Raw genomic sequence first — 27,487 nt, 5'->3', positions numbered from 1 at the left:
CAGACCCAGTCAAATGCTGGAAGTCTAAACAATACAGACTATAAAGAAAATAATCAAGCGGCTATGACTGCAATTGCTGATACGGAAAGCGAGGTAATTAAAGTTGAGCAAAACATTACGGGAAGTGATGGAGACTACCACGGATATGTGGATGTTGAACAAGCAAAGATCAATATGCAATGTCTTATTCTGGGGAAAACTGTCAAAGGGCCAAGACGTATATTAACAAATGGCACACTCAAGCAAATGGTGAAGGCTTCATCGCCAGATGAATCACACACGGAAATAGAAGATAAATATGAACATCCAAAAACATCAGAGAAACAAATATATGGTGGTGTAAATAGTTTAAAGAAAGCTCCAGAACCAATTAGCAATGATGAACATGACCAACACGTCCAAAATGACTATAAAGTTTTACAGGAAAAACAGGAAAAGGAAAAATTGAAAGAACTTATTACAAATATAATCAAAAGATCAAAGAGTATTGCTGAAATTAAAAGCACAGTCTCACTTACAATTACCGAGTCACTGGACAAGATGAACAAACACAGTGGCCGATCAGACTGTTTTGTAGACGTTTATGTAAGATCACCAGACAGAAATGGAGAGCCTAAGAAGGTCACGGTTCGTGTGACGAAGAAACAGATACAAGAAGGTCAAGGACCGTCTGCAATCAAAGCACTGAAAGGCGTGATGGACGAGAGCACTAGCTTTGCGTCACTAAACTTTGAACAGAAACACCCACGAAAACATATTCACGCAGTACCGGGTATAGCCAAGGGGGAGGAGGTCTCGCATTCATTTACACAGAGACCAGGTAACGGACAAGATAATTTGATTTTAACGATTGTGATCCTTTAACCAAGCATTATACGGCACTAAATCGAAACATATATACAGTTGAAGGAAAAGGTTGATGAAACGAATTCATAATTTAAAAAGCTTACCTACTTGTCGACTCAAATTAACTTTGCACCAATACTTTTATTATTATTTGTTTTATAGAATGTACTTTCACTACACAGTGAGGCGATTGTTTAGGAGTTTTTTAAGTTAGCTATGTGGTTAATTTCATGGTTGTTAACTTTAAAGTCTTTATTGCTCTGGAAGATTAATGGAAACTCTTGTGATCTGCAGAATTTCTAAAAGATTGTAGTCAGCTGCTTCAGAGCTATAGTAAAAACCCTATATTCAGACCACAAACGGGAAAATGGTCTTAATAGCTGGGTGGTCTCATCACTGAGTTTGTGCTAATTAGGTTTGAAAATGGTCAAGTGGTGGAATTCATTAGATTTCTTCTAAGTACATGTTAAACTGGGTATTGGTAATATAGGGCTATAGTGAATACCATTCAAGTAGTATTCATCAAGAACAACTTCAAATAGTTCACTCAAAGTTAAAAACTAACAACGATGTCGTTGATCACGTTGTTAACTTTGTCAAAGTTCTTAACACTCGGTCTAAGGTTATATTGATTTGATTGTAAATATTAAGCATAAGGTTCGACAATTGAAAGAACTAGGTTTTTTTTATTCTACTGATTTTCAAGCAATGAGTAATTGATGCGTGATCACTGTCTCATAGTCAGTCACAAACTTAAATGTAGATTCGTGAAAAGTAAATTCGTCCCGTTAAATTACATAATAAATTAATTAAATATTATAATAATTATTTATCATTTTATGGTAACATTACATAACTTTCAATATGTATATACGTATGACATATATTTTACAGAAACTAACATGTATGCTATACTTTGACGTCATCGCCGTCGACGTCATGTACTATTGATATCGTTTCATGTTCATGAGTCATGACGTCATTTTCTGTAATGAATTTAACCAGATGAAAGCCGCGTTGAAAATGGGCGAAAACTGTTAGATTAAATGTCTAAATATTGGGGACGAACTGCTGGTGTAACCTCTGCCAAATGCCCCCGCACCCCAGGGACTCTAGGTAAGGCCCATTCCCTGCTATATTTGGCGCGAAGACAAAACCACCGCATTCACCCGGCACTGCGGGGCCACCTTGAAGGTAAAAACACGGCCCATTTCCCCGGCTATCCCCGGTATACCCCCGGACCTGGGGGGGGGGGGCGTGGTTACAATTGACTGGTGCATAATTAAACTTTTCTTAAAAATAAATGAATATACATGTGTGTAGGTCCTGGCCAGACACGTCTCTCGAAGATCCCTTACTTTCTCGAGCCTCAGCCCAAGTCCAAAAATGCGCGGGAAAAGCTTGGTCTGGAAAAACTACAGAAACTAGGAATTACAGTTCAGTGCAGTGAGATTGAGAGGATAAAAATTTCGGAAGAAGGTAATTTGTTAAATTGTGTAACTTATTGATTGCTCTCTAAGTTGTTCAGACATAACGAGAATTTATTCTGCATAAACGATAACCGCAAAAAGTAAGTGATAATTAACTAGAGAGAAAAATGAAGAGTAGGCGTATTATTATGCTGGCTAAGAATTATTGCACATGCAAGGATCTAAATTTGGTGCCTATAGTTTTTTTTATTTTATGACCCAGTTCAAATTTTGAAGAAAAAATGTTTAAAATAAACATTGTTGTTCTCTACATTCTTAAATTGGTATCATTCAGATGTTCGAATTTAAAGTTATGAACTGGTATCCATTTGAACAATAAGGTTAGGTTGTCTATTGGTAAACATATCCGCCCCTCATCGAAGACGTCGCTGGTTCAAGTCCCCATTTTATTATGGGCACTTTCTTGTGGGCTCTCATGAAACACCAGGAAACTGGAACCCGAGCGTGACTCAGTTAACAGCTTATTCTCGATCGAGAAGAATGAAATAATAACATTGTAACCTAAACAATTAAATAAAAGAACAACTACAATACGCTTAAAAACTGTGTGTTATTGCAGAGTTTCCGGGTGTGTTACCACCAAGCATCCGGCGGAAGTGGAAGGACAAGATGGCACAGAAGAAAAACATCAACTAAAACCAGCGCATCCAAGCAAACCTTTTATTTCCCATGGGGTTATTCACAGATTTCTTTACCTCGAAAAATGTGCCCAATAAAGGCTAAGCAGCTGTTCGCACTGGCCGCAATTCTCGTGCCCCAGTGAAGTGCGCGAGAGAAGCTAGATCTCAGAGTAAAGTGGATGAATCTGAAAAGGAGCTGTTCAAGTCATGCCCGCCTGGCTTTCACAAAACACACATACTATATATGTAGGCGTTCATTGTTCTGAAATTCGGGCAACAAGAGGGTCAAAGGCTGACTACAACTCAAGCTCTGGAAGACGGGGTTGATGCTATTTTTGGACAATACAAATGTATAATGAGTAGTATAGTATTCCGTAAATTGCATTGCATATAGCTAGACTAGGTCCTGGAGAGGCATCACTGTACGTCGTAGTGCAACCTTGACCGACTTCTCAGTGTCTGTAATGGACGATTAGTTATGCTAAAACATTGGTACAGAATATACAGGCTTAAAGTCATACATCACACGCAAATATATCCAGGAACAGAGTATATCAATGATATCTTAATTGCAATGCGATGAACACACACGGGACATTAAAAGGTTCTTCTTTGCTATATCTTTATATAGGAGAGCAAACGGTATTATACGGAATGCATACATACAGTGCAACATTAAACAAATAAAAGTAGTTCTCCTATATGCTGATCATCATCATCATCATCATCATCATCATCATCATCATCATCATCATCATCATCATCATCATCATCACCATAATCATCATCATCGTCATCAACATCATCATCATCATCATCATCATCATCATCATCATCATCATCATCATCATCATCATCATCATCACCACCATCATTATCCTCATCATCATTGAATAATCACTTGTTTACGTGACAATAAAAATAGGAAATGTCCAAATCTTGATCATACCGATAATAATATGCGTGTTTGATTGTTTGATAACGATAGATTAGTTCGTCAAGGAAGATTATTTATTTCACTTCCTGGAAATCTTTCGAAACAAGTCCTGTCATTTCAAAATCAATATTTTGCAGGTAAGCTCTCGATTTAACCAACGTAGTTTATGCCAGGCTGTTATTAAGTTCATTTTAATTCATGAGTATTGTGTTCCTCATCGAATTTCAGTTCGGATGTCCAGTATTCCGCCAGTATTGTCGGGTGTCGATTTTGGTTATTTTTGGTGAGGAGAAAACGACCGAGCAAAATTGATTCTAGAACCAGACAACTTCCATCACACATGCAGAAATGAAATTCATGCATAAACGACAATATCACTTTATTCTAAATTGCTCCGCCGTAAACTCTTATTCAATGTTATTTTGTTCTGTGGCCCCAAGGAAGGAGCAATTCTGTTTACGGAAACTCGTGCAACATTGTAAGCGATGATTAGAAAATCTTTGTCTAAAACCTGAGACTAATATATACTGGGGTCAGAAATGACTCCAGTGAATGAACAGTCAGCAACTTCATGTTGTGCATTATCATAATGCAGTTAGTATCCAACTGTTCAATGAGCTCATTAAAATTGCTAATTTTAACCACTAATAAAAAAGGAACACATGTCTATGAAAATTTCTTTTAACAACTTATTCAGGGTTTCCACCAGCCCTTTATGGCTTGTCGGGCCCGACGTGCATTCCGCTGGCAAGGCCAATTACCGACACGCGTTAATTATGCCGACATGCTTTAATCCGCGTAGCGACAATCCTTATCAAAACAATCATCAGTTTTGACAATACACGATTTTGTTGCGATTGTAACGGTTGACTGACAGCCAGAAGGCTTGTCGGGACTATTACAACATTTGTATCAGCCATTCAGGATCGACTACAGCATGAAGGCGTGACAGTGAGGTTCAACAGTGCCAATTAACCAAACTCCTCCTATTCTTTATCAGAATGGGAATGTGTGAAAAACACCACTGTCATAATTGCGACCTTCATCCCTATAATCATCTATGAACGCAAAGTAAACAGTAAGTGTTAATTGATTTCGGTAACATAAATCATGTGTCGTTTTATTTTGTTTCTTAATCCCGAGTCCGTTTGTTAACCAATTATTAAATTATAATTGAGAACCGTGTTAAGACATCTGTGTTATTATAAACAAGGGTTATGCTATGATGTCGAAATTAATTGAGTCGCGTTCCCGTCTTTAGTTTAAAAGTTTAAAGTTATATTTTGTGTTGCTTATCATTAAACTTTGATTATTTTATCGTTCTTTTAATTTATTTAGAAAAAAGATAAATAAATCTGAAAATACACATTACATTCCCTTTAAGTTATTATTTAGCCAACCCGGCTTTTAAAATATTAGCTGTTGCAGCTTTAAATACGAATACACGAGCAGTCGCTTTGCTCCGGGCTCTTTTGTGTTCCAGCATGCAGCGTGCTTTACACGTTTTGCTGTGACGTCAACGGTGTCAATATAAATAATACCCGCACTAAACGAAACATGAGTCGATCAATATCGTCGATATTGTATTGTCGGAAAACTTGAGAAATACCAATAATTAAGGAAGAGAAACCATTAAACCTTTTCACAAATAATTTTTATGTTAATCAGACTTTAGTTGGTAATTCTAAATCATAGGAACATAACTGTAAACTTGTTTAAAATGCAGGAAATTGCACCATTTTGGATACGAAAATTAAAAAAAAAATCGACATCCGGAGGGGACACCCCTCCGAAACCCTCCCCTTCCGACATGCCTTATGAAATTCCTGGCGGAAACCCTGTTATTAATACAAATTTTCATTTCAAAATTCTCAATCCGCTACTGACTTTACGGTCATCTTTTTCTTGATATATTTATATTTCTTGAACACGCCCAAATACAGTACACTTAAAACAAATAAGATCCACTGTCCTGGCTCACTCTGAAGTATAAACCTGATTATCATGGGTTTCCTCTGAGGGTAAAATTGTTTCCCTTGCTGAAATCTCCTTGCGTTATTCCAAGTTGTTTTTCTGCTCAAAGTGTAAATAACATCGGATTTTGCTTCGATGACTAATGTTATACTGAATGACCTAGTTTTAGGGTAATAATTAAGGCATCAAGCCTACTGTTTTCAAGAGTTTTCACTTTGGATCTGGTAGTTCGCATAGAGTATTGTTTCTGCAACATAGCCACCTTTTTTGTATTCATTCCAAAAGTGTTAAATCTTTATGTTATTTCGGGCACAAATAATACTTGCCAGAGCCATCTCTACTCGACAGCGCCATCACTACAGCGCCTTAAAATTTATAAGTTTGTGCATATCTCCTTTTTAAGAAGTGCTTATTAATTTTGTTGTGTTCAGGCGTGAGTACTTTACAGAAAAGTATCATTTGCATGTGCAAGAATGATCTTACAGTGTATGTAAGCAACAAAGTGTACTTGAAATACTAGCAGATCTCAAAATGAGCACAAGTCTGATTCGTGAGAAAAGCTCATGGCACCACAGTCTACACAATATTGAAAAGAAATCGTAGCCAGACTTAAGCAATTTAAAAGTGGATTTACAAGGTACCACATTCTTTGATTTTTGGAGTACCTGTCTGTTAAATGAAATTAACAAATAAATTATAAATCATTCTCATGTGTCACTGTGTAGAAGTAAAAACAAGGCACAGCTGCACCATGGAAGTGTCGAGAGCTCACTTTCTTTGCACCACAGATAAGTTGTGGAGCTGTTGATTAGTGGCCGTGTTAGTATTCCTAGGGAAAATCTTGCAATGGAACTAATGAATATTCATGGAATACTTTTTAAAACAACAGCCAAGATGCTGTCTTGGGTTATTGTTTAGCATTTTGTTTAAACCATCCCTGCAATGTTCTTGGAAATAACCCAGCATTTTTTTAGATTGATGGTTGCAGGTCCCCAATTTAAATTATGATCAAGATGATTTGTGAACAAAGACGCTCGTCAGAGAGAGACAAAACTATCATTAAGAGAGAAAAATAACTGCAGGGTTATGAGAGCTGGATCAGTCGTCCAGAAAATTTGAAAACCTACGAGCTTAACGTTGAGTTAAGAATAAAACTATCTAAACAAATTGCTAATTTTATTGATTGTTTGACATTTTGCTGTCATCTGCTAAGCGCAGGGTAAACACACCAGAAAAATAGTCTTTTGTTGTTAGACCCAAGGGATCCCAACATTTTGGCTTTGTAAAGGTAGTGTTCCAGTGCAAACTTTCTTTTCTCGCATTGTTTTACTAGAATATATACAATACAATAAGTTCATTTATTACCCAATGCCCTATATTACAGTGCTCCAGCTAAGCATAATTAGCGTGGCGGGGCGCCCCGCTGCCCTTTTATGGCGCCCTGCTGCCTTTTCAAACGCCCCGCTGTGCCCTTTTCATTGACAGAGCCGCCTTTGATGATAAATAAAACAAATAAATCGCCCATTCGTGTCATCAAAGCGACATTGACCTCGCCGAAATTTTAACACATTGTAAATCTGTCAATCAGCGAGTATTTGGCCACTGTCCCATTAGTCAAAACATCGCAATTAGCCATAGGGTAATCCCCTAATCCGATAATTGGGCCGTGTCATCCAATTACCAAAACATCGCCGGTAGGCGGAGCTATTGAAAGTTAACCAATCAGAATGTACATTGAGAAGAACCTGATAATATGATATACGTTCATTAAAATGAGATAGAAAAGGCGACATAATTATGAAAAATCGTGTCAAGCATTGATGAAGTTAAAAAGTAATTGTTATATGTATTGAACAAACAATGCCAGACATTTTAAACATTGATGTTTTTGAAGCAGACGGTCATAGCCATCTCGGGCCATCGGCAAGGTGGCGCTAAGAAAATCAATAACATGACGTATCACCAAATATTTAATTGGTTTTCGTGAAATGTTCATGATAAAAAATTGATTTGTAAACACAAAAACATATTATTTTTTTTTCCTTTATGTTTTTTTTTCCAGTATTTTTCTCCTGTTTACGATGTCAAAAATATCGGCGAGATCGCCATTTTGTCAGAACAATTTTCCGAGTTAATTTCTCAACCTCCCATTATGTATTGGTAAAGTTTTCATCAAGGACAGTGATTTAAATGTCATTTGGTTCTTAAATGTCAGCATATTTAAAATTATTTAGCCAGAGACAAGTAAATAACAGCATAGCTGAATGTGACATTCGTACCCTATCCCGAACGTACCAAAATAAGATTCGTCCCCCTACTATATTGACAGGTCATTTATTAGTCATTTTGATTGTTTCAAATCCTTAGCTGTCTTGGTTTTTGTTTCATTTTTAGATACTATTTGGAGATAAACTATGTGACATTGACAAATACACTTTTGCTGAGCCAAAAATGATACATTTTTTATGAACATTTTATATAGTTATAGCAATCAGTTTGAATGTGAATATAAACTATATAAACTGAGGTGTGTGTTATCAAGTGATAGTAGGCTGAAAACTGGGAGAAGTGACTTCTCCCATTCATAACACTGTTGTTGAAAGAGTTCCGCATTGATATGCCATAGATTAAACTGCGAATAAAGCATGATTTGTTACTTCTATTTAAATCACAGTTTGTTACCAATTTTGATATTACTGCACATATAGTCAGGTTATGTTTCAGAAATTAGTATGAAAATAATAAATATACAGAAGTATGACTTAATAACTACATCTTTGGATATCATAACAATTAGTATTGAAAGTAGAGCTCTAGTACCAAAATATCAAAATATTGAACTTTGCAAGTGCCCCATTTAGGCTCATTAAAAGCGCATTAAAAGTGCCTTTTTGGACCAAGCACCCTGCCCTTTTCAAATCCTGGCTGGAGCACTGTACTATATAAATGTAATTCACTATTTTCTACTGGTTCACAAATAGTAATTAACATTACAATGTTTTGAACTGTTGACTGGTAAACAGAATGAACTGTTACCAGCCCCTGAGGCTATGTCATAGGGGTACATCATAGGTTTTACCGATATTCTAAAAATAAACTGCATATCGTTAAACTCGTGAATTTCCGGTTTTGGTTTTGTAATTTTAATTGGTTCACAGAGAATACCGAAGAAATTTCAAGTGCTCAATCATCTATATGATGATTGATCACCAGACGTAAATAAATCAATATCAGATGTAAACAAACAATGTCCCGATTTGAAGTTGTTTCTGAGATACCGGTAAATCTAAAAAAATTGCTGGAAAATAGTTTGTTGTGAAACTTCAATATATTCGCTTGACAAAAGTATTTATCTTTTTTCGCGTTTGAACAAAAATATATAATCTAGTAATAAAACAGTTGTTGCATGTAACAGTCAAAACAGTCTGTAGGCCTCGGGTTCATAGTTCATAAGTCACCCCCTCCACCTCAGGACAACAGTTTTGACTTTTACAAATGCCCATGCAACAATTGTATAATGTCAGATGCTCATCATGCTTTAACAAATTGATTATAACAACATTGTTTATTTGGCAAATATGTGACCAACTGCCTTAATCTGAATACACAAATCAGTAAGTGAACTCATGTCCAGGTTCTTACTAAAATAGAACATGTACATATTTCACACAAACTGTTTGAAAAAGTGTAATATTTTCACAGATATTTTGAGTCATTGAGACATTATTTCGGCAGTGTTCTGCCAAGGATTGAAAAAGATGGGGCCGAATGGCCCAGCAGTCATGAACATTAGGGGCCATTTTCAAAAGTGAAGGGCCATGACCTTTGCCAGGGGAAAAATGAAAACTTGTAAATGAAAGTGTTTTATTTACACATTATATACATGTACATGGTGTAACATCCACATGACATCAGTATTCTCAAATATTGGACAGAACCATTTAACATTTAGAACAAAACTATAAACATGGCACAAATGAGACACAATGTTATATGTTAATAAACAGTTTCACATGTTAATATAATGTGTTGTTATGCTTTATAACCCTCCCCACCCAGGAACATTTTCCTCTGTTTTGCATTCCTCCAATGTCAGATGGATTTGCAGACGTTTTAGCATCGCAGTTATCTACCGGCAATGTATTAGAATTTTCTGCTAATATGCAGTCACTTTCGCTTATGTTCATGAACCGTTTGAGTCTTTCGCGGTATTATTAATACCGTCCAATATATTTGCTTTGTGTTTCTTCGCTTCAGGAACCGTGAAGAAATCAAACATAGTTCGAGTTGTATCTTTTTCTCAGCCATGATGATGACATTGAATTTAGTAAAAAAAAATATACTACCCCTCGCGATTGGATAGTTACATGTATAAAGACCAATGAAAATCGTTGTTTTATCGAATGAACACTTTGCTGTAAAACTTCTGAAAAAGAAAGCGATTAAGTCAAAATGGCTCTTCGAAAATTTGATTAAGTCAAAACGGCTTTTCGAAAAATGGGCGCGTCGATCGGCCCCTCTACAGGTATTTCGTTGCGCCATCCCGATTTTTCCTGCGCCAATGGCGCAAGGGCCCGTCCTTGGCAGAACACTGATTTCGGCAAACTTTGACCAATTCGGAACAAGACCAATTTGTCAAGCTAGCCTGAGACATAGCTAGACAGGACGTTCTATCAACTAATGAATGTTGTTTGGTGCGGCCTTATATAATGTGGAACCCTGAACTGAACTTTATAATTAAAGATATTATGCTTTCTATAGTTCAACTAGGCACAGACACCCAAACAGACCAATATGAGTTACTACGGTCAAGGTCCCCCTGGAGGTTACCCTGGCCAGGCTCCCGGTTATCCCCAGCCTGGAGGCGCACCTGGCTACCCACAACAACCAGGTTACCCACAACCTGGGGGATCACCATATGGACAACCAACAGTAAGTATAGGGATGTTAGACACTACAACATATAAACATTATAAGTGTATATACTGTAGTGTCAGTATTATGTTTCCATTTTGTGTTTATAATTATAATATTTCATTCGGAGAATCTCAGATAACTATATTGATGATGAAGCTGTTTGAATATTTTGAATGATATGCTATAAATTGGCTGATTGCTCAGTAATATTTAGGACATGCATGCATAATGATGTTGTGATTTGAATTCAATATTTTGTAAATGAATTCAATATTTTTTCTACAGAATCAGTCAGTGAGTACAAAAGAAGAGTATGGTTAAGTCCATACCATGTAAACTTCATATTCTAGCTTTTGTACAAGAGGTTCTGTATCATTTATAAATGCTTTTATATATTTTGCCTGGTCATGTCAAATGTATGGTTTTACTGACCTCAATATCTTCACTTCAAAACTTTTACATTTCATGCCTTCAGTGAAACAAGCCTACACAGTTCTTTTCATGACACATATATATCCTTTTAATATTCATAACCTTTTTTGTTTGTATGTTTGGGAAGTCTGTGTTAATGGTTGGCGGTGGCGGGGTCGTAGTGGAAAACCTTCAAGCTTGGTCATAACAAAAAAAAATATTTTTAGATATTCAAATGAAATTATAATGGTACACATATTGTCAGACCTATACATAATTATGCAATTTTTAATATTTTTTAATTTTGCATTATCAATCTTTACACTGAAATCCTGCATTAGTTTGAATAATATATTAATAGATATATACATAATGCATGCTTTGGTTCAAGGTATACTCTCTCATTTTTTTGGCCAGTAAATTAGTTTTCCCAGTAAGGCATGAGGAAAAAATACTGATTCCTATCATGTGACTGTTCCATTTTTATGCCATATTGAACGCTCCATAACAAAATTTTAAATTACTGCAACTTTGTAATTTGGCATCTTTTCATATTAAGAAAAAACTCACAAATTTGATTATAGAACATATTTGTTAAGAACTAATTAGTAATACATGTAGTTAGTGTTTATTTTTGGTCTTCTAAGCAATTCAGTCAGCGGGCCATCAACAGCCCAGCGCCGACTAATTGGTAAGTAGACTTTTAATAAATGCTGACTTAATGTTCAGCAGAAAGAGCCTTGCAAATGGATTTTTATTAGCCAATGCACATTAACAAGCTTCTAAATATCTCAATAAATAAAACCAATTAATGACTAAATAGAAATTTAGCAGTTATAGTTTGCTTAATGAAATCTTGGTTGTGTTGAAGGCTCTTCTAAATGTTTAAATTCATATGTGAATCCGTATGGCAATCCCGTTTTGGAGCCATGGGTCTGAACATGACTGTATAGCTTGTCCTGAGCTTACATTAAATTTTAATAGCAATTCTTAAATTGCATGTTACATGTATGTTTTTATTTACTTTGCTATGTTACATTGGGCAGAGGGAGGCAGCCACATGATCATTGTTGAATTTCAATTAATCAAACTGTTTAAATATTTATTACAATTAGATATATTTAGAACGTGATAAATGATGATCTGATGTTGTGGTTTCTGCAGAATCGCAGAACCCTGGCATATCGAGTATTGACAGAAGCAGCCAGATCCCTTATCGCAATCATTGAAATTGACAATGCTTTCAAAGTTTATGAAATCATTGGTGTTATCATGAGTAATCAAGCATTTTTCAAGCCTGCTTATTAGCGGAGTACAGAGAAGTCAGTGATGAGAAGATAGTATAATTTAGCTTGTTATGTATTGGGTACTGAATGTGATTATTTATGCAGTGTATTTATTTCTGACCAACCTGGGGCAAAGTTCTGGTGCATTCAGATTCCCAGTGCTAGAACATGTACTTTTTTCCCCCGATTTATGTAAATAAAATTTCCAATTTCTGTAGAGAATTTTCATATTTTATAAATAAACAATATTATTTCCTTAAAAGAATTGGACCCCAAAACCATTTTAAAAAATAAATAAACTTTATTACAGTCTTTTATATTTTATGTCTCTATTCAGTGGTTTGTCCAGGATTTGAAAAGGGCAGGGTGCTAGGTCAGAAAGGGCACTTTTGAATGAGCTGTAATGGGGGACTTGGAAGGGCCAATAGTCCATTCGTATTGTGTATGATATGCTTGTGTTGTAACTGCGTACTTACTAATAGTTTAATTCAAAAAGGGTCTTGGCCTACGCTTTTATATATAATTTATATATATACTTAAGTTACATTTGTGTATAACTACAATTATTGTACTTATTTCTGAAAATTGACTCTTATCAAACAAAGGGGCACAGCGGGGTGAAGTAAAAAGGCAGTAGGTTGCCAGAAATGGGCGTAAGGGTGCCCCACTCTGCTATTAAAGCCTAGCTGGAGCACTGTACATTTTATGTTCATTTCTGGGCAAAAGTGAAAATCCCAGTTTCAGTCCAGAAAACGCATTCTTCCCAATGGTAGAGGCTCCAACCCCATTCCCAAAATAGTGGCTGAAAGACTGATTTGTCCTGCATGTGCTATATCAGTGGTCGAAAATAGCAAAAGCCCACAAGCTCTGCCTTCATAAAATGCTTTCCGGGCTTGCTGAATTTCTGGATTTTATATAGCAGGTTTTGTTAAGAATGTTTATGCCAAGCACTGGTGTGGGAATTAGGGCTTGTTTACCCAAAGTCAAATTTTTATGACTCTATAAAACAAGTTGAAAAGTGGTTATTTTCTTGATGAGTTGTTGACCCTTTGGCAAAGGTTTACCACACTAATTCAACTGTAATAATTGTAGTTTGTTGTTATTTGGAATGTTCATTCTGTGATAAAGTTTTGAAAGGCAACAAGCAGAAATAGGCCTTGAGTAAATATGACATCATTTGGAAATGATGACATCATAGTTTCCTGTGACTGAAAATAGAAAGGCGGCGTCCACGGTGTGGCACATTTTTAACATCCATGGTAGATTTAATGTAAATTACACTTTTTTATGATTGGCGTATTTGAAGTTTTGCCAAAAACTGATCATTTCATTATTTACAACAAGACCAGTTTCTGCCTGGTGCGGTGCAAATTATCTCAATCATACATGTATTATCAAACTCATTCCTATAAATCGATAACACAAATTTTTCCCACGATTTTATGAAAATCCATGATCACATTGCTACTTGTTTGCAGGTTGGTATGCCCACCCCTGAGTCTGCGTCAGCAGCAGCGTACGGGCAGCCAGGTGGGGGCATGCCCTACGGCTCAGCCCCTCCAGGAGGTATGCCAGGATCTGTAGGGTTTGGGGTAAGCGTGAGTGTATTCATGTATATAAAAATTATGTAATATAGTATTTGTCTTACATTTACAATTATTTGGTAAATGTGGCATGTAATGATGTTTTCATGTATTTCTGTTCCTTTCATTTTTAAGTCTTTACTAAATATACTTGCAAATTTGAATTGAAAAATGAACAATATGGTTGTCAAAGACATGTCCATTACAATTTACATCAATATAAAGTATGCATTGTTGAAAAATATCAAAATAAAGTATGCACCTTTAAAAAAATAAAATAAAATATGCACCTTTGAAAGATTTGGAAATAAAGTATTCGCATTTGGAAGATATCAAAATAAAGTATTCACCTTTGACAGATATCAAAATAAAGTATGCATCTTTGAAAGATATCAAAATAAAGTATGCACCTTTGAAAGATATCAAAATAAAGTATGCACCTTTTAAAATTGATATTGCTCAATGCACATCATTTTCATTGCAGTCTTCTCCCGCCCCAGGTGGCTATGGAGCTCCACCAAGTGTGGCTATGCCGGGAGGACAACCAGGATACCCGGTAAGTATTGATATAGACATGGATATTTCCTATTTCATTTTAACCTCCTTACTCCTACCCAATCCTTTATTAAGAAAATATTGTATATGATTTGTTAAATAAATTCATTAAAATGAGTTTAAAATTTATTTAAACATTATTTCAGAATCTTCATTCATATCATGTGTTATTACTTTGTAGCAGAGTGGAGGCTATGGTGCACCACAACCAGGTGGTTATGCCCCACCCACATCCGGCTACAACCCAGGCTATGGAGCACCCCCTGCCTCCCAAGCTGGAGGGGCTGGCTACCCCCAGCCAGGGGCCCCTCCTGCTGGTAAGTACCTAGTACCAGAGCATATCATATTGTAGTGCAAACTCTGGCACCTAGCCCCCCACTAAGTCAGAAGTGCTACATTTAAATCACTGATAGAGATTGTTTCTGCAGGTTTGCAATATGGTTTAATATGGCAGTTCAGTCAATTTTATCTGTTCAGAAACTTGCTACCAATGACAGTAGGCATAGTACATGGGCTGAAAGAGAAAAATAAAAATGAATTGATATATGTTTTTTATAGCTAATCGATGCAGTCGTAATAACGTGGCCACAAATTCCAGAGTTAAAAAATGTTTTTTTATCTGTAAACTTCTCATTTCCATAAAATATTTTGTTTAATTGCTCTTTAATTACATATATAGGTGCAGTGGTACCACCTACTTATGCTTTATGTACAGTCACTTCATATTTTTGAATGACCCTTGTATATGTAGCAATTACTTAACTCTGGCTAGTAACATCATTGATAATACAATTGGTTTTAACCATATTTGTAATCACTTCAGTTAACTTAGAATACAAAGATTACCTTAAGGACCCAATTGCAGTGCTCTGGTTTTAATATCAAATAATGCTTAAGACTTTTTGTTAAGACTTCATTTTCTCCTTTTTGAAAATATATATTAAATACTACCATTTTTTCCAGGAGGAAGTTACCCTCAGCCAGGAGGTGGTTACCCAGGAGCTCCTAGTCAAGGTGGATATGGGGCTCCACCTGCACAGGGTGGATACGGAGCACCGGGGCAAGTCCCACCCTCGCAAGGCGGATACGGGCAGCCTAGTGCTCCGGCTCAGGGTGGGTATGGCCAGCCGGGCGCTCCTGCCCAGGGAGGGTACGGACAACCGGGTGCCCCTCCCTCTGCCCCAGGGGGTATGGCCTATGCGGGTAATGTGGCTCAAGGACACAATGTGACCGCCCTAGGGTCTGGTGGTGCCAATATGGGGTATAAAGTTAGGGTAAGTGATATCAGATGCCTTCTAATTATAGAAAAATACATAGTTAAGGCTTTAATAGAAAAAGAAGAAGAAAAATACCTTAAAATGGTATCATACTTGATGATGAATCAATGATGATGATGATGATGATGATGATCTTGATGATGGTGAGGGTAGTGATGTCAACAATGACAAAGACAATAACAATGATGAAACTGATGATGTTGACTGTGTAATACAGTTTTCAAAACTAAATGTGTTCAACAAATATTTCTTAGATATTGCATTTGCTGGTAAATGCATTGAAGTTGAAATAAATTCAAGACACTATCTTCAACCTACACAATGTAAGATTTCCTTGGGTAATATTTCTCATTTAATTTCCATCCAGCATCAAGAATTTAGAATATGTCTCTGTCATAATGTCTTAGAATGAGAATTAATTTGCACCTTTTCTTCTATATATCATTGATTAATTGATTAACTTTACACAAATCTTAAACATTTAAGATGTTTTCTGCGTGCAAATTCTAATAATATTGAAACAATTTTTAGGCATACTGTATATTGCTGGATTTCGGAAGTGGTTTTATTTTCATTTATACTTAGGCTAAAAAAAATTTGATTGTGTGCTTAGGAATGTATTTTTTCCAAAAACAGGTCGAGTAGGTAGGATGTTTTTAATTTGATTATTTCGGGATTTCGGGAATGGCTTAGATATAATCTTCAGTACAAAGAACGTTTTTCTTACTATTCGGTAATGGCTTGAAAGCAATCTTCAGTGTTATAATAAGAGCATCATTGTCATTATTCAGGAATGGCTTAAAAAGTAATCTTCAGTAAAAAGAATGTTATTGTCAATATTCGGGAATGGCTTAAAAGTAATCTTCAGTTTAAAGAACAGTATTGTTATTAATTAGGAATGACTTAAAAGTAATCTGAAGATTAAAGAACGTTATTGTTATTATTCGTTAATGGCTTAAAAGTAATCCTCAATTTAAAGAAGGTTTTTGTTACTATTCAGGAATTGCTTAAGAATTATCAGTATAAAGAACATTATTGTTATTATTCGGGAATGGCTTAAACTCTATCTTTAGTATAAAGAATGTTATTGTTATAATTCAGATTGGCTTCAAAATAATCTTCAGTATAAAGCTTTTTAAACAACATATAAGAACAATTTAAAAACTTTTAATAGAAATTTATATCTTTATATTTTTAAACAAAGGACTTTAAAAATGGTAGAGTTTGTGTCTATTTGGAAGTTAAGTTACACAAAAAAAATTTAGGGCCTAATATTCACGATTCCATCGTATCGCCAATGTCAAACTTTGTAAAAGAAGAACTTGGAAAGCCTACTGTGTATAAGGAAACAGTTTATAAATCATGTTTTACAAATACTTAAAATACTTACAAAAGCATAAATCTAGCATAAGTCAATTCAACACAAATCTCACGGAAAAAAACAATCGCAAATTTGAAACAATTTACGGTACTTGAAGTTGATATCATTTGTAACTCTTTCTCTTTCTGCCTTTAAAATTGTCAATTATTTCTATAGGAGGATCCAACTCTGCGGCCTGCACCAAACTTCAACCCTGAAAATGACGCAAAACTCCTGAGAAAAGCAATGAAAGGATTCGGTACGATGTCATTATTTATTTGTGAAAAACATAGAAGACAAGAATTGAGAAGTGATTCTGTTTGATATTGAACTTTGTTAAAATCTAAAATCTTCCAGATTTCTTGAAATAAAATGGTTTCATGCGGAAAATTTTCTTCTCAGAAATTATGGCCAGATTCCAAATAATTTCTCAAAAATGTTCCTTAGGTGATCCTTTATCAAATTCCTTCAAGCCATTTTGGATGTTAAAAAATTTGCCCATAAGGGCGAGTTTTCACTTATGATTATATGGGGGAAGTTTGAAAATCTTCTGACAAGAATCAATAGGCCAGAATTCAAAAATAATTTCACAGACATTATCATAAGGTGGCTTTATCAAATTCCTTCTAGTGATGTTGGTTTGTAAAAAATTGGCCAACGGGGCAAGGATAGCTAGTTATCACTATATGGAAAACTGAAAATCTCTTCCTTTAAACCACTGTCAAAATTTCAGAATGATTTCAAAGAATTGTTTCTAAGGTGACCCTTTATCCAATTTAAAAAAAAACATGGCCGTCAGGGGGAGGGGCTAGTTTTGCATTGTTTTGTATTTATAAGAAAAAAATAAAAATCTTTTTTTAAAACCACATGTGTTTGGGCCAGCAATTTACACCAGTGAGCATAAAGGACCACCAAGGCCGTCTTGTTTTAAACACTTTAAAAAGGGTTCTCAGCCCTTCATAACATTGCTTGAGTCCTCAAACCCTCATACTTCTACTGAATTTTTAGGACGGGGATTTTTGGTATGTAATCATCCCCTTTATTCAATTTGCAACTTAATACTCGCACATTCTTAACTTCATTCAAGGTAAAGGTCCAATATTTATATTATTCAATCTGATTATTTTGATTACAGTATTTTTAGATTCATATAAAACCAATATGGAACACCAGCCACGATGCTTCCTAGAAGCTGAAGTTAAAGATGCACCCTTACTCCCAAATTATGAAATATGATGTACCACAATTGTTTTAATTTACAGAAAAGGTTGAATACAAATTGAAAACAATGATTTTTATGGAGAATACCATGTTTTATTTGAAAGATTGGTCCAGAAAACATGGTATTTCTACTTTAGGAGACAATAGTTGATCACTGTAAATCTTTTAGGACCCACCAGTTATTTAATTAGGACCCACCAGTTATTTAATATGAGTGCGTTTTCAGCTATTAAATACACAGTTACAATCTTTTTATCAGTAATTAGAATTTTCAATAAATGCATTATTAAGTAAGTTGTTAAAGGTTAATCACTCAAAATTTATGTTTGTAATACATGCGTATGTAATGATTGATAAGAGTATCACTTTTAAATACAATGTATACATCTTCTTGTCTTGTGATTTTTAGGCACAGACGAGAAGGCGATTATAGATGTTCTAGCGTACAGGACCAACTCTCAGAGACAACAGATTAAACAGATGTTCAAGACATGCTTCGGCAAGGTAGGAAACACATTATAGATGGCTTATCTTACAGGACCAAGTCTCAGCAACAACATATTAAACAGGTGTACAACACATGCTTCGGCAAGGTAGGAAACACATTATAGATGGCCTAGCTTACAGGACCAAGTCTCAGCAACAACTTATTAAACAGATTTTCAAGACATGCTTCGGCATGGTAGGAAAAACAATATAGACATTCTATCGAACAGGCCCAACTCTCGGAGACTTCAGATTAAATAGATGTACAAGACATGCTTTGGAAAGGTAGAAAACACAAGAATACTTAATGAACTGCACAAGCTCATGTGCTTGCTTCATTTTAGTAAGACCAAATTATATGTTAATATATCAGTTATCATTTCCCCCATTACTGTCAAAATTCCCTGCTTAAGAGTGCTTTATTTGGTTAACAATCAACCTTGACGAGAAACTGTTGAAAGTTGGAAAATGGTGCCGAGACTCAAGTGTTCCTAATGGATTTTTCACAGTTTGACTGTTTTTTTTTAAGAAAAAATGTTAAGGTAGTCATGGTGTTGGTGTCGTTGTCATCAGTGTTCAAACATTGGCGTTTGTCAGGTGATGCTCTTCTGTAGAAATAAAATCTGCCCTCTGAATTTTTTTTTTTTTTAAATGAATGCAAATCGTTGATCACTTCAGGTGAGCTTTTGTGATTGCCTTTTGTCCATTGTCTGTCACCAATTCCTTCTTTATCTCTCTAGTGAACATATTTCAAAACCACTCTTATTCAAACCTGGACATGATGTATGTGGCAACAGAATCTCAACTTAGTTTAAATATGGGCCAGACTTGACAAGTAGGTCAAGAGTTATTGCCCTTGATTTATCAAAAATGTCATATTTAACATTCTTTCCACTCCAGCATTTTCATTTCTTCACCAATTCTTATAATATTTAAAATGACAATGAATGACCATAACACTTTGACCAATTCCAAATATGGGATAAATCTTATTAGAGGATCAAAAGGGCTCTTGATTTTTTAATAAGTATGTCATAATTTTCCTTGTTTACACTCTTTACCTTTGTTTTTTATCCAATCTTACAAAACATTTCAAATACATTGTATGACCATAAGATCTTGGCCAAGTTTTATGATAGTTTCCTTTGTCAGGTGAGTGATCTATGGCCCTTTAGCACTTTTGTTACACAGTTTCTTCACAAGTGAGAATTCACAGTGCTAGTACAATGTATTTACATGATCGTTTACACACATCTTAACATTTTCTAATATACTTGAAGCATTTACTATTGTTGAAGAAAGTCTTCTAAACATTCTTAAAATACTTTAAGCATTAACTATTGCAAATGAAAGGCATCTAAACATTATTAACAAACCATCTCATGTATTCAGTTAAAATCTTAAAACACTCAGTTGATTCCCAAGACCATCATAACATTCCACTGTAAAACCTTTGAACCTTGATTAGATTATGAAGACAGTAATGAAATAGAAGGGATTCTCCTCTAGGCAATTGCTTTATGGCGCTTTTAAAATGTCGCTTGAGATGAATCATAATTAGTATTAATGGCTTACTGTTTTCATTTCTGCAATGTCCTTTAAATGTTTGAATGATTTCTCCTGCCAATGGTGTGAAAGACAATTACGTTTCATTACTTCTATTAAGGGTTTCTTAAGAGAAATAGAAAATTTTCAAAAATGAAGGAGATTCTCTTTAGCTAATTGCATCAGCACAAAGTGTTTGTGGAATTTAAGTGTAATCAGCTGTATCAGCATAGGACAAAGCTATTTGTTGTGTAGCATTTCAAATTAAATATTGATGGTATGGTATTGACTTTCCAAAGAGGCTTAAACAATTATACCAAAGGGATGGGATTTATCTGCTTATTCACAGATATCTGCAGATTTGATTGCTCCTGAGGAACACTTCACCCCTCCCCCCACCAAAATAAAACAAAATACCAAAAAACAACAGAAAAACCCATATCATAAAGTTGTTATTTATATGCTCTAATGCACCAGTCAATTGTAACCACAGCCCCCCAAGTCCGGGGAATAACAGAGACTTTGTCTTTCGGTCCAGCCAACGCCAAGTAAAATCCCCGGTATACCCCCAGACCTGGGGTCCGTGGTAACAATTGACTGGTGCATAAGAATTAACACTTCAGTTTGCTCCAAACTTGAAGCCATGAAAGCCATCAGATGGCTTACCTAGATTGATTCAGCCCTTCAGCTGCCAGGTTAATCACATCCATGTACTACTGGTTGTCAAATTAAAGGGGCATTAGCATTAGCATTTCAAGGCTTTTAAGCATTGGATAATCATGGCTTTAATTCTAATCCATTACATCAAGTGATTTTCATATGAAGGGCAACATCTATAGCCTGTTAATTTGCTTCAAACTCCAAAGAAACCGTATCACATGGAATTAACCACTTAAGAGGCGGCTCATACCGCTGAAGCGGCCAGGGTTCCCGCTGGCGATCGCCATTGTCGCCATTTGCGACAAAATCGCAAAAGTGGCGACAACTTTTCAAATTTGGCGAATTTATGGCGACAACGATATTTTTCTAAAATATTTTCTTAAAATGACGTAAGTGGTGACCATGCGGCCTGCATGATAATCGATTCTGTCACTGTCATAAATCAAGCGTTTCTGCTGGTGCGACAACAAAAATTAATCCGATAATTAGGGCAAGCAGTCACGGCCCAGTCAACACCTCGCTAATTATTGCAGAATTTTATTGCTTTCACGGATAAACAATGACATCCTTTAACTGTTATGTCTCATATTAACAAACAATTTTAATATTTAGCTCAACAGCCTTGTTGTTGCGTAATTATTGTGTTAGTTTTAAATATGCAAATCATAGAATTTTATGTTGTCGGAAAGTCACGTGATATGCAAATTTCGTAATGACGTTTACGCGCTAAAAATAGACTTGCTTTCGGTTTTGTCGCAATTTGTAATTGCTATAAATGCAGCATTCTAAGAGTTCAAAAAGATTAACAGAAATCAAATAAATAGGATTAAACCCCATTTGATAAGGCTTCTAATATGTTGGCTGGAGTAAAGAGTAGGTAGACAAATTTCTATTAGGAAAGTTATGGCCCTAGTTTGCTCATAATTATGTCTCCCCCTCTCTGGGGGAGACATATTGTTTTTGCCCTGTCCGTCAGTCCGGTAGTCCGGTAGTCCGTCAGTCCGTCAGTCCGTCCGTACGTCACACTTCGTTTCCGATCGATAACTGGAAAACCGCATGACCTAGGATCACCAAACTTGGTAGGGAGGTTGGTCATGAGGTGTAGAAGATCCCTAACGTTTTTGGGGTCACTAGGTCAAAGGTCAAGGTCGCGGCGACCCCCAATGTAAAAAACATTTCCGCTCAATATCTTGAGAATGGTTTGACCTAGGTTCACCAAACTTGGTAGGGAGGTTGGTCGTGAGGTGTAGAGGATCCCTATTGTTTTTGGGGTCACTAGGTCAAAGGTCAAGGTCGCGGCGACCCCCAATGTAAAAAACATTTCCGCTCAATATCTTGAGAATGGTTTGACCTAGGTTCACCAAACTTGGTAGGGAGGTTGGTCGTGAGGTGTAGAGGATCCCTATTGTTTTTGGGGTCACTAGGTCAAAGGTCAAGGTCGCGGCGACCCCCAATGTAAAAAACATTTCCGCTCAATATCTTGAGAATGGTTTGACCTAGGTTCACCAAACTTGGTAGGGAGGTTGGTCGTGAGGTGTAGAGGATCCCTATTGTTTTTGGGGTCACTAGGTCAAAGGTCAAGGTCGCGGCGACCCCCAATATAAAAAACATTTCTGCTCAAAATCTTGAGAATGGTTTGACCTAGGTTCACCAAACTTGGTAGGGAGGTTGATCATGAAGTTTAGAAAACTCCTATATTTTGGGGGGTCACAAGGTCAAAGGTCAACGTCGCTGTGACCTCTAATGTAAAAAAATATTTCCGTGCAATATCAGGAGAATGCTTTGATCTAGTTTCACAAATGTATTCTTTTATTGTATGCAGGCATTAGACTGAAATCAACATATTGATGTTTATGTCACATTTTTTGCAATATTTTTTTATTTATATACTAGTCCATATACAATGAATTTTGTCAACAGAATAACAATTTGCTATTAATATCTTGTGCTTCATGTACAACAAAATGTTATGATTTGCACGACAATGTGCTAATTAAATGCAATTTAAGGCTCTTAAAATGCTTAAACCCCATGAGCTTCAGGGGGCTTCGCCCCCTTGGCCCCCACAAGGGCGCTGCCCTGGACCCGTAAGGGGGCCTATCGCGGCCCCCTTAACCCCCCGCGAAAAAGTGGCGACAACTTTTTAGAACCCAGGGGGAACCCTGAGCGGCTGTGCAATATGCCATTGTCATCATGCTTTGTTTAACTGATTGACAAGTACATAAACCTTATTCAAATTTTGAGAAAGTTCTGAAATGCACTTCATAAATGCTCACTTTTGTCCCTGAGGTTTTTGATCACCATCCAAAAATACTTCTCTTTTTTATATCAGAGAAAACCTCATTTACCATAAGGTAAACTGATTATAGAAATGACAGCCCATCCAATATTGGCTATTTATAACTGGCATGAGAATTTAATCATTACAAATCTACTTATTTTCACATAAAAATGAATGACAACTGACAACATTTTGGTTCTTTAAGGTCAGACCAGAAGGTGTTTTTTTCTGACCAACTTGGGGTTGAATTTCAGCCCGATTCCCAATGCTCAAATGTGAGGAATATGTTTTTGGTTACTTCTTTTCTATAAATAGACTTGCCATTGGTCCAGAATCTCTTAATAACTTGTTGAACAAGACATTCTTATTTTAAGATTTAAAAAAAAAGTTCTTCTGAAACCTTTCTTCTAAAAGAAAATCAGATGGGCATGAAGGTGGGCAGGCGGGAAAATCAGATTGGCACAAAGGCAGGCAGGAAATTCAGATGGGCACATGGGCAGGTAGGTGGGAAATTCAGATGGGTACAAAGGTGGGCAGGCAGGAAAGTCAGAGGGGCATGAAGAAGGGCAGGCGGAAAAATCAGATGGGCACTAAGGCGGGGGAATGTGAAAATCAGATGGGCACAAGGGTGGGCAGGCAGGTAAATCAGATTGGCACAAGGATGGGCAGGCGGGAAATTCAGATGGGCACAAAGGCGGGCTGGCGAACACACAGACAGGCATTATTTTAAACAAGAACATATTCAGCAACTCATACTGTATATATTTTAATAAAGAAGTAATCTAGTATTTCATTATGTACTTAAACAGTAAGCTCTGTTGTGTGTTTTTAGGACCTGATTCAAGACTTGAAGAGTGAGCTTGGCGGGCACTTTGAGGATGTGATTATCGCCCTGATGATGACAGAGACCGAGTTTGATGCCTACGAGCTCAAGAGAGCCATGCGGGTGAGTATTAATTTGGGGGATATAATTGTAGCCCAGATGATGACAATTCCTGAGTACAATGCCTTCAAGCTGAAGAGTGCTTTGCGGTTGATTATTTGGCACATGTTTACAAAGGGTCTCATGTCTGACTCTAGTTATTTGATAATGTATTATATTAGTGGCACTATATTGCTATTGAGCGAGCTGTCATAGCTACTGGGTAGAGTGTAAGACTTCACAGGAATGACCGTTGGTCAGTAGATGCACACAGCAGTTTGTGCTGTCCATTACATTTATACAGCTGTTTATTTTCAGCTTGAATTTTTTTTAAATGAATAAAAGATGTAAGTTTTGGGGAGTGTGAGCCAAGACTTGCAACTATTAATTCATTTATGTCATGGTTACTTAACACTGATTGTGATGAAATTATATTCCCTGCAGAGTTTTCTTTGGAAAAATAAGAGCAAGTCTCCAAAAAGTAATAGTTTTGCCTGCTGTAATTACGAGTAACTTACATATTACCGTAATTTTTTGTGTTGTCAAAATGAACAATCTTGAAATTTAAACTAATAGTTTGTGACTAAATTGCATTATTATCTCTTTAATGATGGATTGACTTTACTAATGGGAAAAAAATAATTGAAACCTAAATAGAGAAACAATTTGAGATAGTTATTGAATTAAAGTTGTCCTTGAAAGTTGAAACATGGACTTTTAGGCATTCATTGTTAAATTTGTGGGAACGATTTTTGTGCAGCCCGCTCTAAAGTGTGCTTTCCACAAATTATCAAAATGGTTGTTCTGTGTATGGGCATGGGTTAGTTTGTTTGTTAGTCTGTCCCTCTGACTTTGGCTTGTTCATGCTGTAACTAAAACGGCCATGCATCAGGGGATTTTCAAATAACTGGGCATAATCATTTACCATGAGAAAGCAGTATGTCGTGTGTAAGACTCATGTCTGTAGGTCAAAGGTCAGCTTTACACTCGAAAGTCATTGGTTGATTTCCTTGCATTTGGGCTTATCTGGGCTGTAACATTGTCATTCATTAGGATATTTTGAAATCTTGGCTCTTACATTTGCCATGAGTAGTGAGTATGTCCCATGAAAGACCCACATATAGACAGGTCAAAGATCAAGTTCATAATGTTTGCCATATGTCATGTAGGGTATTGGTACAGATGAGGACGCCATGATTGAGATCCTGTGTTCCCGTAACAACCGCCAAATACAGGAGATCAATGCTACATACCAGAGAAGTAAGAATACAATTTTTTGAAAAATGACTTTTTTGCACTCCTGTTTTCTATATTCATTGAAATGGTGATTAAGTAGTTATTTTCGAAAGTTATTGAACAACGTCACATGATTTTGTAAATCATCACATGATGACATTTGTGATCACTGATGTCAGTGGTTATTGTAATGCAAAGGGAAGTAACTGATTTATTGAGTTTGCTTATCAATATGAAACCCAGTTAACTCCCCTGTATATTTGCCGAATTCTCTTTGTTGAATTGTGACTGTATTCATAAAGCAAATTAAGTTTAATTTTCATCTTATTGGAAAAATTGCCTTTCTTTCAAAGCTGAATTTAATGAAAGGGGTTTCAAATTATTTTTTTTTATCGCTTAGTTGAAATTGTTCACGAAGTTCTTTAATAGTAATGTAGATATGTCCCCTGTTCGCATTTGATTCTAGGCCATCAGGCTTCTGTGGATGCATATTGCATTCTAAACAACCTTCTATCTCGCAATTTATTTCAGTGTACAGAACCAAGCTGGAGTCGGACATCGTCAGTGATACTTCAGGCCACTTTAAACGTCTCATGGTCTCCATGGCAAACGTATGTCTTGAATAAACTTTCAAACTACTTGTTTAAGTCACAGGGGCGGGGTGCATGAAAAAGTATAATTCTTGTGATTTAGTATTCATAACAGTTCCTTCATCATTATTATTAAACCCGGGATTAGTTTTGCCTTACTGGTAATTCACATGGGAGGGGTGGTGGGGTGGCCCTAGGAGTGTGGCAGCCCCTTTGATTTTTTTTATATTAATTCATATTAGCTGGATTGTGAAGATATAAATGAGTTGTCATATGAGTGTGGCATAACAACTCACCCTGCTCCTTTGGTTTTGTTATGCCCCCAAAGGTGGGCATATTAAAATTGCACCGTCCGTCCGTGTGTCCGGCTCAATAAATCTTGTCCAGGCTGTAACTTTCTCTTGTATGGACAGATTTAAAAAAAATATTGCCACATGTGTTCAACATACCAAGACAACGTGTCGCGTGCAAAACCCATGTCCCTACCTCTAAGGTCAAGGTCACACTTAGTGTTTATTCACAATGGAATGCTGCATATAAGGTCATAGAGTATAGGTTGTCGTGTCCGGGCTGTAACTTTCCCTTGTATGGACAGATTTTAAAATAACTTGCCACATGTGTTCGACATACCAAGACGACGTGTCGTGTGCAAGACCCGTTTCCCTATCTCTAAGGTCAAGGTCACACTAAGTGTTTATTCACAATGGAATGCTGCATATAAGGTCATAGAGTATAGGTTGTCCTGTCCGGGGCTGTAACTTTCTCTTGTATGGACAGATTTTAAAATAACTTTCTTCATGTGTTTGACATACCAAGACGACATGTCGCATGCAAGACCTTTGTCCTTACCTCTAAGATCAAGGTCACACTTTTGTTTTTTCACAATGGAATGATGCATATACGTACATAGAGTATAGGTTGTCGTGCCCGGGCTGTAACTTTTTCTTGTATGGACACAATTTTAAAATAACTTGCCTCATGTGTTCGACATACCAAGACGACGTGTCGCGCGCAAGACCCATGTCCCTACCTCTAAGTGTTTATTCACAAATGAATGCTGAATATAAGGACTTAAGAGTGTAGGTTGTCAAGTATGGGTGGTATTTTTTTATGTTCAGAGGCAATTTAAAATAACTTTCCATATGTATTTGACGCATAAAGGCAAGATCAACTTTTCATGTACTGACCTTGTTCATAGGTCAATGTCCTATTCGGGGGCATTCGTCACATACTGTGACAGCTCTTGTTTTTTATTTTTTATTAGTTGGATTATGAAGACAGCTATAAGCT

The 27,487-nt window shown here is 36.3% G+C and overlaps 1 protein-coding gene across 2 annotated transcripts in view; it reads left to right on the top strand.

Annotated features, from left to right (window-relative positions):
• The first annotated feature begins 3,948 nt into the window (after positions 1 to 3,948).
• LOC128203736 (annexin A4-like) overlaps positions 3,949 to 27,487 on the top strand; it is a 36,984-nt gene continuing 13,445 nt past the window's right edge. For both annotated transcript variants that reach the window (XM_052905266.1, XM_052905274.1), the window contains exons 1-11: positions 3,949 to 4,030; positions 10,629 to 10,799; positions 13,960 to 14,073; positions 14,549 to 14,620; positions 14,801 to 14,936; positions 15,583 to 15,893; positions 17,434 to 17,515; positions 18,887 to 18,981; positions 24,282 to 24,395; positions 25,541 to 25,631; positions 26,139 to 26,218. In XM_052905266.1, coding sequence (XP_052761226.1) covers positions 10,662 to 10,799; positions 13,960 to 14,073; positions 14,549 to 14,620; positions 14,801 to 14,936; positions 15,583 to 15,893; positions 17,434 to 17,515; positions 18,887 to 18,981; positions 24,282 to 24,395; positions 25,541 to 25,631; positions 26,139 to 26,218 — 1,233 coding nt within the window. In that variant the 5' untranslated portion in view covers positions 3,949 to 4,030; positions 10,629 to 10,661. The remainder of the gene's footprint in view (positions 4,031 to 10,628; positions 10,800 to 13,959; positions 14,074 to 14,548; positions 14,621 to 14,800; positions 14,937 to 15,582; positions 15,894 to 17,433; positions 17,516 to 18,886; positions 18,982 to 24,281; positions 24,396 to 25,540; positions 25,632 to 26,138; positions 26,219 to 27,487) is intronic.

The sequence above is a fragment of the Mya arenaria genome, chromosome 2 (genome assembly GCF_026914265.1).
Source record: "Mya arenaria isolate MELC-2E11 chromosome 2, ASM2691426v1".
Classification (NCBI taxonomy): domain Eukaryota; kingdom Metazoa; phylum Mollusca; class Bivalvia; order Myida; family Myidae; genus Mya; species Mya arenaria.
The sequence above is the reverse complement of the archived record's forward strand: the minus strand, read 5'-3'. Positions and strand labels throughout refer to the sequence as shown.